General features: G+C 44.9%; 1 protein-coding gene across 1 annotated transcript in view; it reads right to left on the bottom strand.

Moving 5' to 3' along the window:
• Positions 1 to 914: 914 nt before the first annotated feature.
• Positions 915 to 15,157, bottom strand: part of LOC135054967 (zinc finger protein 260-like) — a 162,930-nt gene continuing 148,687 nt past the window's right edge. The window contains exon 2 of the mRNA XM_063958476.1: positions 915 to 5,501. Coding sequence (XP_063814546.1) covers positions 3,377 to 5,368 — 1,992 coding nt within the window. The 5' untranslated portion in view covers positions 5,369 to 5,501 and the 3' untranslated portion in view covers positions 915 to 3,376. The remainder of the gene's footprint in view (positions 5,502 to 15,157) is intronic.

Genomic DNA, 15,157 nt, shown 5'->3' with positions numbered 1-15,157 from the left:
AAACGATCGCATGCGCCTGGACATCCAGCACCCGATTCTCAGCAATGAGAACCGTTGAAGAGTGAGAGCTGGATGTGGTCGGCCTGCCTATTTATGCCCCACACACAATGCAATCTAATGGTCCCTACAATCTGATCGTCCATTGGACACAGGAATTCGGCTTCGCACTATAACAAGAGGTCATAGGTTGATTCATACAGGTGGGCTGTGACGATTTCAAACAGCTCAGGTGGGTGGGAAACTGGGTTTCCCGCCGCATACCTGAGTAAGAGTAAATAATAGTAATGGACATAAACTTCTTATGTCCATAACTATTCGCACGAGCGATTAATACGCTCCAAACCAACACCGGAATATTGCTATTTAAATCCTCTTCCGATGGGTACCAAACACTGCTGTATGACTCCTGTTAGACCCTTCCTACAATACAAAGAGGGATTCCTCCGTTCAGGGACATTCTATATTAACCAAACTTTCAGAATCTATCAAAGGGACCATGATCTATAAACTACGTTAATTGTGGAAATATGTAACGATTGGGTCGCACGCTACGACTACATACTCTTTACCGTAAATACGCATACCGATGCGAGCGAGTGCACGCATCAGCGGGTATGCGCTATCACGGGAAAGCGCACGCATGCGCAGCGCGGACCAGTGTGAGGTGCAAATATGGCAGTGTGCATAGAGATATTTTTCTGACTTTGACACTATGCTAATGCTACAGCCTATTGGTAATTAAACGAGAAACCCACCGGTATATACAAGATGGCAGGTGTATGCAGATATATACAGAGAAAACGGTTCCAACAAACATGCGTTTTTGCCCGCCACTCCCCATTACCGCACAGCCCCAGTCTGTCAATCACTTGCAAATAAATCCTCCGTGCAAGCTTAGTCGCATGTGATCACAATTTATTATTATTTATTTATAACCAGTTATTTATATAGCGCACACATATTCCGCAGCGCTTTACAGAGAATATTTGAACATTCACATCAGTACCTGCCCCAGTGGAGCTTACAATCTATATTCCCTACCACATGTACATACAGACACATTCACGCTAGGGTTAATTTTGTTGGGATCCTATTAACCTACCAGTATATTTTGGGTTTGTGGGAGGAAACCGGGGTACCAAGAGGAAACCCACGTAAGTACAGGGAGAATATACAAACTCCACACAGTTAGGGCTAATTGCTGCATGTGCGTATTGCGGCTAAGACACCTGCAAGACAGCAGATAACCATTCAAATGAGTGATCACTGAAATAGCGGCCGCATCTGATTCAGGCCCAAAGTCTGAAAGAAGTCAGCAACAATTATCCTATGTAGAGAAGATGTAAGCATATATAACACAATGCCCTGGTTGGCCTCAGTGTCTCCTATGATATCCACTTCACATATGGAGGAGGGGCACCCTTGGGAGATGGTTCTAAAAAAACATTCATCCTAATAAACAGGGCTCCTGCTTACCCCACACTTTATTCCAGGGACTACAATACAGAATCTTCTCTGGTGGCTAATAAATAAAGCAGAACTCATTTTGGTGGCTCATGTATAGCAGACTTCCAACTAGTGTGCAACAGGACTTTGCAACTGGTGGCTAACATGTAGCAGGGCTTCCATTCTAGTGCTGAGCATTAAAGGACAACCCAGCTTCATGGCTGATGTATAGCAGGGCTTCTCACATTTTGGCCATTATAAATCAGCCCCTCGCACCTCTTTACCATCTGTTCCTAAACTTGCCTGTCATTAAGGGAAAGTGCTACAGGAAGAAATCAGTAACACCTAAGTCATTGGTTCACAAACTCCGTCCTTAAGACTGATTCAGTATGATATCCCGGCAATCAGGAGACCGATGTTGGGATCCCGACAGCCAGGATACCGGCGGCAAGCGCAGCAGGTTCTCTCGCAGGTTCACTGCGCTTGACTCGCTTCGGGCCCGGTGGCGACCTTTGGTCTCCCGGGTTTATATTCCCCCCTTTGGGTTGTGGAGTGGACCACCACCCAAGTGGGGATTTCATCCGACAGTCGGGATTCCGACTGCTGATATTTCACCGGGTGTCAGGATTCTGGTTTTGGTATCCTGACAGCCCGAGATACCAACAGCCGGAAAATTGACTACCTCCCCTCAAGACACCCTAACAGTCCAGGAATTAAGGATATCCATGCTTAAGCACAGGTGACTTAATTAGTATCTCAGTTTGATTATACCATCTATGCACAAGCATGCATATCCTTAAAATCTGGACTGTTAGGGTTCTTTGTGGACTGAGATTGGGAAACCTTGATCTAGGTGACTGCTGCCATGACTGATTGTACAAACTGATGATTGCTGCAGTTAGCAAATTTCCCGAGGGACACTGTATGAACGGCTTCTATTGAGAGACTACTTATCACCAAGGGCCCCTATGTGGCTCTCAGCTCTGTCCCTGATTGCAGCCCTGATGATATGAATTGTTAAATCATGTGTTTATATGAATATACCAACTCACTGCATCTATTCTACCAATACTGTAATCTGTTACATGCTCAATTGCGTCACTATAAAGCGGACCCATTCTATAAGAACTGAACTAATTGACTATCTGTGATTATCAGACACTTTCAAGCGTCAAGTAAGCCTGTGGAGAATCACTGTTTGAGATTTTTTTTTTTTATGATTTGCGTTATTGTTCTACATAAAATACAACCCCCATTCTTACCAATATGAATTTGCTGAATGTTAACAAGAAATGTCCAATTTGGAAAGTGACCCCCGCATTCAAAGCAACAGGCTGTTTATCACCTGAGTGACTTCTTTTATGTCCATCATGGCATACGCTACTATAAAATATTTCCCACACAGACACACACATATCTCATCTATCTCTCCATATATATATATATATATATATATATCTATATATCTATATCTATATATATCTAGATATATATATATATATATATCTAGATATATGATTTATGAATACAATGATTCCCCCATTTAAAACAAGAACACATTGGCTATCTATTTAACACTTTCTTACTTGATCAATTCCTCCTATCATTATTTATCCTTTATTAATATGCCACCACAAGGGGTCCACAGCAAAACAGTACAGACAATAGAAAAGTGACTTGCAGAACATGAACTATAAGGTTTATAAACATTTCCGCAGTAGTCATAATATCAAAATTAGCAGCAGGGGGACCGAACCCAAAGGTTTGGTGCTGTTGTAGGCAGTGTGAGGAGATGATGGGGAGTTAAGGAAAAGCACATGAGGGAAGAGGGCCCTAACCGTGAGAGCCTACAGTCTAAAAGGGGAGTAGCAATCAGACAGGGATGAACTCAAGGCAGCTCCCGGGGAACAGAGTGGTAACAGTCATACAGTTACTTCCCTCTGGTGTGAATTCTTTGATGCGTCATAAGATGGGATTTGGTGGTGAAACACTTCCCACAGTCGGAGCACGAATACGGTTTCACTCCTGTGTGGACCTTCCGGTGTTTAATAAGCCCTGAAATGTCAGTGAAACTTTTCCCGCACTCGGAGCAGGAACATGACTTTTCTCCAGTATGAACCCTGTGATGGGCCTTAAGGTTTGAGCTGGTGTTGAAATATTTCCCACATTCAGAGCAGGAGTACGGTCTCTCCCCTGTGTGAATTTTCTTGTGCCTAATAAGCCCTGACTTGTCCGCAAACTCCTTCCAACAGACCGAGCAGGAAAACTTTTCCCCGGTGTGAATGATCTGATGAAGCTTGAGATTTGATTGGTGGGTAAAACACTTCCCACATTCAGGGCAAGGATACCACTTTTCTTCGATGTGAATCTTCTGGTGTCTAGTGAGGGTCCCGTTGCCGGTAAACCGTTTCCCGCACAGAGAGCAAGCATATAACTTTTTTCCCGTGTGAATTCTCTGATGCATCTTGAGGTGTGAGTCAGTGATGAAGCATTTGCCACACTCAGAACAGAAATACGGCTTCTCTCCGGTGTGACTCCGGTGATGTATCGCAAGGGCTGAGTGCTGGGCAAAGCATTTCCCACATTCCGAGCAGGAGTAGAGCTTCTCCCCGGTGTGTATTCTCTGATGTACCACAAGATCCGATTTGAAACTGAAAGATTTACCACATTGGGAACAAGTAAAGGACTTACTTCCTGTGTGGCTCCTCTGATGGGTTAGGAGATTTGACTTTTGGTTAAAGCTTTTCTTGCAGACTGAGCAGCAAAATGGCTTCTCTCCGGTGTGGATTAGCTGATGCCTGGTGAGATTGGCCTTCTGGGTAAAACATTTCCCGCAGACAGAGCAGGAAAATGGCTTTTTTCCACTGACGCATTTCCCAAGTTCAGAACATAGAGCCGATGTATTCTGTGCATGAGCGGCCTCATGCTTAAGTAGTTCAGAATGGACTGTAAAAATCATTCCACACTCACAGCACTTATAGGTCTGCTCGCTATACTGGACATTCTGTGGAGCTGATGCACCACATACATTTATATCATGTCCTGTATGATTCTCAGAAAGGTTACTGGGCTGTGTATTACAGTCCACTTCGCCGCCTTCCAAACTAGGGTCACATGTAGAATGCAGATTACCTCCTTCACATGAGACTGGTTCCCCTGTAATAGGAGTTGATGTATGCAGTGTATGATATGTGGGTGTATACATGTCAGTGTGTGTGAGGTCTCCTCCATCACACGAGCCTGACTCCTCCTCAATATGAGTAGATGTATACTGTGTATGATCTGTAGGTGTATACATGTCAGTGTGTGGGGGGTCTCCTCCATCACATGAGCCTGATTCCTTCTTAGTATGAGTAGGTGTATACAGTGTATAATATGTGGGGGTATACATGTCAGCATCTGTGAGATTTCCTCCACCATATGAGCCTGATTCCTTCTTAGCATGAGTAGGTGTATACATTGTATGATCTATGGGTGTATACATGTCAGTGTGTGTGAGGTCTCCTCCATCACATGAGACTGACTCCTCCTTATTATGAGTAGATGTATACTGTGTATGATCTGTAGGTGTATACATGTCAGTGTGTGGTGGGTCTCCTCCATCACATGAGCCTGATTCCTTCTTAATATGAGTAGATGTATACAGTGTATGATATGTGGGTGTATACATGTCAGTGTGTGTGAGGTCTCCTCCATCACATGAGCCTGACTCTTCCTTATTATGAGTAGATGTATACAGTGTATAATATGTAGGTGTATACATATCAGTGTGTGTGAGGTCTCCTCCATCACATGAGACTGACTCCTCCTTAATATGAGTAGATGTATACTGTGTATGATCTGTGGGTGTATAAATATCGGAGAGGTGTCCTCCATCCCATAAAATTGGTTTCTCTGTAACACTCTCTGGAGAGTTGATCATGTTTTGCTTGTATGTTGATTAATATTATGCAGCCTTAATATTTATAACACTGTGATCCTCAGTCCTACCATCCGGGAAAGAAATAGGGTAGGGGTGTGGTATCCTGCAGATATTTTTGTATCCTCAGCGAGACCTGTGGGAGAGAAATGCATAGTGGTTAGATGATATACACAGAGATAATACAGAGGAGCAAAGCCTTCTGGGAGTGAATTGCTGCACAGGATGCAGTCTGTGGTACCACGGGCTGTAGGTCAGGGCTGCAACTGGGGAGGGTGGGGGGATTTGTGGGGGTGTAAAGATGGCTACTTTTACATCTATCAGCATTGGTGAGTCCTGCGGCTGTGTGATACAGAGTGGCTGATATGCATTGGAGACACAATGCCTCTTCTCCCATCACCCCACCACCTTGTCTCCTCTTCATCCGGCAGAGTTGAGTGCGCAGCACCCAGGATTATTGTGGATGAGTGACCGCATTATCTAATGATACCAACCCAGAAGTAACATTTCCCAGGAGGCACTGCAGGGCCATGCTGGTTGCTGGTGTGTGTTCCTCCACACACACTGAAATAAGGACCAACAAGGCAGGGCTCCTTACCAGGTATCAGGAAACGTACTCTATTGCACACTCCCAGGACTGAATGCACCTTTCCTGGGCACTGGCTGCACATCCCCCGGGCATTGGCTGCACTGGGGGCTCCCTGCATGTGGCACCATAGTATCAGGGAGCATACTGCATGACACACTGTTTGCAGCTGGCACAGCACTAGCCTGGGCACATAAGATGATTGGGAGATTGAGGAATTTGTGTCCCCAGCTGTAACTTCTTTCCTACACTGCACACCCCCTGTCACCTGGGCACAGCACACACACCCTGTGGATGGCACTCTTTTAGCAGACATTGCTACCTGGTGTACTAAGCCTATGGATGTAAGGAGGTGGCAATGGCAATGATATAATAGTAAAGCAGGAACTGGGTTTAGGATAGCATCCCCGGGAATGAACAGCAGACTATGAGAGTCAGGTTAAAGGTAAGGGGCAAAGCAGGTAAACAGGACTCCCTGAGTGGTGCAGAGCACAACAATGCTCTAATGCCGCTGTTTTGGGATTTATTGCATCTATCACTGCAGTATCTGAATCCTATTGTGTCAGTCACCTCTGTACTAGGGCTATGTGCTGTTTAAGTCAAATTACTTTCTAATAAATATTTAAAATGCCAGCTGTAATATATACTGCGGACGCCAGGCGAATCTTATTACCATGTGCTATAAATGTGCGCTGTACGTCGCAAAACACTACATCCCATAAGAAAAAAACAATACACCCACACATTGTCTGAGTTCCAAAGCTCATTGATGTATATATTTGTTATTAAAAGGATATGTATACAATATATCACATGTACAGTATATATATATATATATATATATATATATTTACATGGTTACAATTTACACAGTAAGCAGTTATAACAAACTAATTAATTACAGACACGGCCAGCAATACATCAGCATATTTTGCTCAATGCACCCTCCGCTCCATATCACTCTCTCTCTCAGTAAAAACAAACAGCCACTGGACAGTTAGCATCTCGACCATCACTCGGGACAAACAAAAAACTCTTCTGTGTGGGATCAGCTATACACCGAGTCTGTTGGGGGTGTACAGATCTCTCGTTATTGGTCTAGGGGAGGGAAGTCATTGCTCAGTGTGAGGGCTTTTGTTCAAGGTTGCTGGCCTCTGGTTTCCTGTCCACATGTGCTCCTTTGAAAATCCTTTTGTTCCAGTAAAAGCGACTTCATATTCCTACATTTAATCATATCTACTCATGGCAATGTGCTACAACTTAATCACAGGCATCAAATTGACACACACATTTTCACGGTCATCCTGACACCATGCATGACATGCCCATCTTGCTCTGCTCCAACAATACACATACATGATGTTATAGTCCATTCTATAATTTGAAACCTTATGTCTAGTGCTTGATATGTTCAATTTATGTGCTGTATGAAATGTGTTGAATATATCTTTGTGGCATGTATGTGTGAGTGCATGCTACCATATATTGCTGTGCTCGCTGCGCGTATTTGCAAGCATAGCGACTCATCTGTTTGGAGTTTGGATGTTCTCTCTATGTAATATTTTTTGACTTCGACAGTGCCTAAGTTTAGCCTCTGGTCCTGTTAGTGTTATGTGCACCTTGAAATATGTGGCATGGCACACAGTTTTATACTCTATTGTTTTTAATAGTTGTTTGCACTTAATACATTGATCCCTTTCACTACAGCAGTTTCATCCCTCAATTATCACAATTCTATCTGGGCCGCTATTTATGAGTTACCTATACCATCTGCTTACCCCGATTACCAGTTTGGTCACCATCCCTACCAGGTGAATATATCTGGGGGGTCGGGGAGGGGTGGGGGGTGTTGTCTTCGGAAGGACAGAAATCCAATTGACTGGGGGAGGAGGTGTAGTCTATGGAAGGACATGGACAACTGTGTCCATCTTGACATTGTGATCTCCTAACAACCTATCTACTAACAACCACAATCCCCTCATTTCGACATCCCACTTCATTTAGGGGTCCATGCCTGCAAAGACATCAGCTTTGTGAATGTATAAACTCTGGCTGAACACTGAGCACATGTGTTTGAGCCACAGGTGAGACTCAATAAGGTCAGTCTGACTCTGGTATATCACTTAGGGATCCATTTACTAAGCCTTGGTGAGTGATAAATTGTACGGTGATAAAGTAACAGCCAATCAGCTCCTAACTGCCATGTTACAGGCTGGGTTTGAAAAATGGCAGTTAGTAGCTGGTTGGCTGGTACTTTAACTCCTCCAAAGGCTTAGTAAATAGTCCCCTTAAGCCTGAAAATGTTTGGGCTTGAAGGTAGTTAAGACCAATCAAGTAGAAACTAAATGTGGATACATGGAATGTAATAAGAAGCTTGGTGCATGTACACTTGTCTCCTGGCAAAAGGATGAATCAAATGGTGGGTACACACGCGACGATTCAAAATAATCAGCGACGGGACCCGACTGCGGGGCCGGCATCAGCAAGTGCATACACACTTGCCGGTGCCAGCAGCGACGAACGGCTGCGCGCTGGGGATGGGGGGGGGCTATGCTGCATTCGGCAGCATGGCTATCGCCAACGACATCCCCAGATCTTCTTGCTTCTTCAAAAGATCAGGAGCTGTCGCTAGTGACTAGCGGGTGTGCGCACATCGCCATCAGTATCGGTCATACACACGGAATGATGTGCACATTGTGTCGTTCCATTTGATCGGGAATGCCCACATCGTGGCTGTAATCGTTCCGGGTGTATGCACTTTTAGAGTTGTCATATACAAGCTTCTGACTGTTTTTGAAGTCATTTAACTAGTATGTTCACCTTTGTAGCCATTTCATTTTAGAGGTCAACATGTGAATAACAGTCCCTAGGCATGTTATGTTGCAAATACAACCTATAAGGTAAGTTTTGTTTTCTCCAAAAACAATTTTTGCTTTTATTGATAAAAAGAAAACAGTACAAAGAAGTACATTACAATCAAGTCAGAGATAATAGAGAAAGCCCCGGCGTAGCATAAGAAGTAAACAAAGGGCAATACATCGTGGTACGGATATTTAAAGTATGTGGAACTCCGATCTGTTAGCACTGCCAAAAGAGTATAACTCTATTACAAATAAAACAACCAAGAAAGAAAAAAAATAGTACACAAGCAAGGAGGAAGGGAAAAGAAAACACATAAAATATTATGGTCTCTCAATTGGGTCTGGGACTCCAGGTCGACAACAAAAAGGTCGACGCCAATTGGTCGACACACCTTAGGTCGACATGGACAAAAGGTCGACAGGAACAAGGTCGACATGGAAAAAGGTCGACATGAGTTTTTTATGTTTTTTTTTTTGTGTCGTTTTCTTCGTAGAGTGACCGGGAAACCAAATTAGTGCACCGCGTCCCCTCGCTTCGCTCGCCATGCTTCGGGCATTTGTCCATGTCGACCTAAGGTGTGTCGACCAATTGGTGTCGACCTAAGGTGTGTCAACCTATTTGTTGTCGACCTGGAGTCCGGATACCCTCTCAATTATGGCAAATATGTAGACCAGGGCCAGGGGTGTGAAACTCGTGACCCCTACGGCATCATTTTGAAGCCCATGGGCAGGGGTCCGTTTGCAGTCCGTTGGCAGGTTGGAACGGGGCAGAACTGTGTCCCTGGCTTTCCGCCTACATCTGCCCGCGGTGACTTTGGCCTGCTGCCTGCTCTGTCCACCAGCACCCAGTGGCAGTGTTTAGCAGGGAGCCCTGATAGACAGCCACAGCACTTCAAGCCGCAGCCGTGACCGCCAGAGCCCTTAAAGCCGCAGTCCTTCCAGCCGGAGCCCTGACCCCTGAAGCAGCATGCCCACAACGGAGCATCCTGCTAATGTAAAGGTGCATACACACGGTGCGACACTGACTTATGTGCGATTTTGACTATGCGATATTGGCTATGTGTGCTTGCGATTTTGGCTATATGCGATTTGGCTATAACCTATTGTGACTATACTTTGCAGGCAAGTCAATTTTGACTATCTAGTACACAGTCTTTGTTTTCTTGCGATACCGACCCCGCGGAGCTGCGCATCGGTATCGCAAGCTGTGTACATATGTTGTGATTTGCACTAACTTTTCTTTGCGAAGTTGACTATATAGTCAAAATCGTAAGGCTATATCACACCGTGTGTATGCAGCTTAAGTCCCTGGGGAATGCTGGACTTAAGGGGGTGCATGGGGGTGCATTGGGAGACATTATGTGCAGCAGGCACGATACTATGGGACATTATGTTTAGCAGGCACTATACTGGGAGACATTATGTGTAGCAGGCACTATACTGGGAGACATTATGTGTAGCAGGCACTATACTGGGAGACATTATGTGTAACTGGCACTATACTGGGGGGGACATTATGTGTAACTGGCACTATACTGGGGGGACATTATGTGTAACTGGCACTATACTGGGGGGGGGGACATTATGTGTAACTGGCACTATACTGGGGGGACATTATGTGTAACTGGCACTATACTGGGGGGGGGACATTATGTGTAACTGGCACTATACTGGGGGGAGACATTATGTGTAACTGGCACTATACTGGGGACGACGACATTATGTGTAACTGGCACTATAGTGGGGGGACATTGTGTGTAGCAGGCACTATACTGGGAGACATTATGTGTAGCAGGCACTATACTGGGAGACATTATGTGTAACTGGCACTATACTGGGGGGGACATTATGTGTAACTGGCACTATACTGGGGGGGACATTATGTGTAACTGTCACTATACTGGGGGGACATTGTGTAACTGGCACTATACTGGGGGGGACATTATGTGTAACTGGCACTATACTGGGGGGGGGACATTATGTGTAACTGGCACTATACTGGGGGGCATTATGTGTAACTGGCACTATACTGGGGGGGGGGGCTTTATGTGTAACTGGCACTATACTGGGGGGACATTATGTGTAACTGGCACTATACTGGGGGGGACATTATGTGTAACTGGCACTATACTGGGGGGGACATTATGTGTAACTGGCACTATACTGGGGGGACATTATGTGTAACTGTCACTATACTGGGGGGACATTGTGTAACTGGCACTATACTGGGGGGGACATTATGTGTAACTGGCACTATACTGGGGGGGACATTATGTGTAACTGGCACTATACTGGGGGGCATTATGTGTAACTGGCACTATACTGGGGGGGCATTATGTGTAACTGGCACTATACTGGGGGGACATTATGTGTAACTGGCACTATACTGGGGGGGACATTATGTGTAACTGGCACTATACTGGGGGGACATTATGTGTAACTGGCACTATACTGGGGGGGACATTATGTGTAACTGGCACTATACTGGGGGGGACATTATGTGTAACTGGCACTGTAGTGGGGGGACATTATGTGTAGCAGGCACGATACTGTGGGACATTATGTGTAGCAGGCACTATACTGGGAGACATTATGTGTAGCAGGCACTATACTGGGAGACATGTGTAACTGGCACTATACTGGGGGGACATTATGTGTAACTGGCACTATACTGGGGGGGGACATTATGTGTAACTGGCACTATACTGGGGGGACATTATGTGTAACTGGCACTATACTGGGGGGACATTATGTGTAACTGGCACTATACTGGGGGGGGGACATTATGTGTAACTGGCACTATACTGGGGGGGGGACATTATGTGTAACTGGCACTGTAGTGGGTTTGAGGCTTGCTGGGGCCATCCCCTGGGTTTGTGAATTTAATGTGAATAGTAACTGCGTACAAAAAGAGTTGAAAAAGTTATGGCCCAGATTTGACCATGTTTCGCCATCAAAGCATTATGCCAAGCTATGCCAAAGGCCAAAACATTACGGATATGGTGGTAAAAACGGACATGGCCAAATTTAAGTCAGTGCCAGAGCATTTCTTAACACGTAGAAATGGATGTTTCAAATGCACAGGATGCACGACATGTGCGCACGTCTGTAGGTGACAGAATTATGCACCCGTGCTCTGGCAAGAAGTTCCCCATCAGATGGCCTTTGACCTGCACCACTAAATTTGTGGTTTATGCGATAATATGCCCTTGTGGCAGGTACTACATCGATAAAACCGAGTGTCAGTTTAAAATTAGGATGGCACAACCCAGGTTGGCCATAAGAAATGCCCTGGCCTCGGGTAAGGGGGACCAACCTGTGGCTAAACACTTTCTTGAACATAGACACACTATGGCCACCTTTAAACACAGAACTATAGATCATGTGCCAGAGTCCATGTGGGGAGGAAATAGAGGCAGAAAACTCCTGCAATTAGTCTATGTGGATACATAAACTCAACACATTTAGACCTGTTAGCCTGAATGACAACTTAGGCCTAAAAATGTCTTTAACTGTAACGGTATACACCAAGGAGGCCATGTCCATAGCGCCAGCGCATTGTGCATATAAAGATCACACGAGCGTTGGCAAGGAGGCAGGCCATTCACATTAAGCTGTTGTAATAAGTCAGAATGTTTATCCATTGTGTAGGTTCGCCCTGTTATAACATTGAAGGGGCACAGGGTTGTTCTAATAACTAAAAAAGCTTTTGATGGTTCAACAGCTGTTTGTATAATATTTGATGTTTTGACACATTATTTTTAAGATTCACACACTTATATTTTATCTAAAGTTTTAGCTGTATAGATGTAGTCATTTGTAATGTTTACACAGTGTTAGTGAGCACCAGAAGCACTTTCCGGATAGCACTTGATGTAGTATACTGTAAAAAAGCAGTAGTTTGTTTTTACTCTGCATTAGGGGCTGAGCTGCCCGTAGCACTGATTCACAGTTTTTTTTACATGTTTCTCCGTTGCTAAGCAGCGTTGCCATGGTCGCACCTCCGGGCGCTGGCACGTCACTTCCGCTGAGACGCTGGAGACGTCAGACTGGAGGCCTGGGCGGCGCAGCCAGCGGCACAAGCAGGAGGGGATGCTCTTCCAGGGGGGTAAGTTACTTTGTCTATTTAAACACTCTGTTTATTGTGATGCACTAATCCACACACACACATATATACACACCAGGGCCGTAACTACGTGTGTGCCAAGTGGGCTTGGCACACAGCGCAGTTGCCCTGAGGGGGCACGGCCAGCGGCATGTAATGAGCCAAATTGACTCATTACATGCCGCCTCTGCTGTGTGCGCCGTGCTGTGGAGGGAGAAGAGACCAGCGCGGGGCAGCGGAGAAGGAGGAGGAGGGAGGGGGAGCAGGGAGCCGCAGCAGCGCTATTTCATTGGTAGTAAGCGCCGCTGCAGCATCCCCCTCTCCTTCTGTATTGGCTGCCCGGCGCTGCTGTGGATGCTGGGATGCGATTCCGCCACTGTCGTTTCTTGCACACAGCGCTAAAATGCCTAGTTACGGCACTGATACACACACACAGTGATCACTCAACATAGGATCTATATTTTATTTGTCTGATAGTAGACGATGGTCATCTTATCTGTCTCCCCAAATGCCCATCCTCCCGACTGGTTCTAAGTACGAATCCCCGGCTCTCCCATCCACTCGAGTCAAACTGAACCCCCAAAATGTAAATCATTATGTTACCGGGGCAATTTCAAGAAATTTGTCTACAAAAGATACCATGTCATGGATTTAATAATGTCACATAGGAACGTCCAATATATATTCAGCACTTTTTATAAAAGCGAATAATACCCTTTTCGATATCAGTATAGTGTAGTCAGTATTAGAGAGAGTGATAGGCAGCATTTAGATGGTATAGGAAATTTTAGGAAACACTCTTCAATAGAGCTATTCGTCATAATAATGAAACGGGGAGATGGATCCAAGTATCTAATAATTGGCCAGCTTTTTGAAGATAGGAGGAAAGTTAAGCATATATAGGTCTGCAAGAGTGGAAAGAATATGGATACCTAAATATGTGAGTGAATGTGGAGAGACCTTTAAGTCTGAGCTATAAGAGGGATGGCTGGAAAAGCATAGTGACCAGACAAAAACATCACTCTGAACTTGTCAAAATTTACTCTATAACCTGCAAAATATACGTTATGGTAAGAACTTACCGTTGAAAACGGTATTTCTCCTATGTCCACAGGTTTCCACAGGATAACAATGGGATATGATGGAGCGACAGCGGATTGGCACCAAACGATCACAAGCTTTCAGTCCTCCCAGGATGCAACGGGCTCGTCCATATATCCTCGGCCACTGGCTCAGGCAAATCAGTTGTATTCCAAAGCATTTAGGCAGGAGCATTATGTAGAACCATATTCAGGCAAGAAGAACATACATGCACACCCTTCCATGCAAGAGGGAAGAGTTTAGTGAGTATAAAGATCCTCAAATCAGGTGCGTCAGGGTGGGATCCCTGTGGAAACCTGTGGACATAGGTGAAATACCGTTATCAACTGTAAGTTCTTACCATAACGTATATATTTCTCTGGCAGGGTCCCCAGTTATCCACAGGATAACAATGGGACTTCCCAAAGCAATTTTTAGTGGTGGGGACGCTCCTGATTAGATAGGAGAACATTACACCCGAATTCAGCATCATGAGAGGCAAAAGTATCCAAGGCATAATGTCTATTGAATGTGTTAATGGAAGACCATGTGGCTGCCTTACATATCTGTTCTGCTGAAGCACAATGTTGTGCTGCCCATGAAGGACCTATCTTACGGGTAGAGTGAGCACAGACATTAGCCGGAACAGGGAGATCCGCTTGAGAATATGCTTCAGAAATAGTAATTCGTAGCCATCTTGCTAGCGTCTGTTTAGTAGCAGGCCATCCCCTCTTGTGAAATCCGTAGAGGATGAAGAGAGAATCTGTCTTTCTGATGGCACTGGTACGATCCATGTAGATCCTTAATGCCCGGACTACGTTTCCTGAAAAACCGGGACCACAATATCTTCATTAAGGTGGAATATAGACCACAATTTAGGAAGATACCCAGACCTAGTTCTGAGAACTACTTTATCTGGCTAAACATCAGAAAAGGAGATTAACATGACAGTGTTCCTAAATCTGACACTCTTCTAGCGGATACCGTAGTCAGCAAAAAGATAACTTTAGCTGTCAACCATTTAAAATCCTCTTTATTTAGTGGTTTAAACAGAGCAACTTGAAGGGCTTTGAGAACTAGACTTAGGTCCCCAGACACTGTAGTAGGAACAAATGGAGGTTGAATGCGCAGCATTCCCTGGGAAAAGTGCGCACATCCTG

This window comes from Pseudophryne corroboree, chromosome 3 (genome assembly GCF_028390025.1).
Source record: "Pseudophryne corroboree isolate aPseCor3 chromosome 3, aPseCor3.hap2, whole genome shotgun sequence".
Taxonomy (NCBI): Eukaryota; Metazoa; Chordata; class Amphibia; order Anura; family Myobatrachidae; genus Pseudophryne; species Pseudophryne corroboree.
This window is presented reverse-complemented; position numbering and strand designations above follow the sequence as displayed.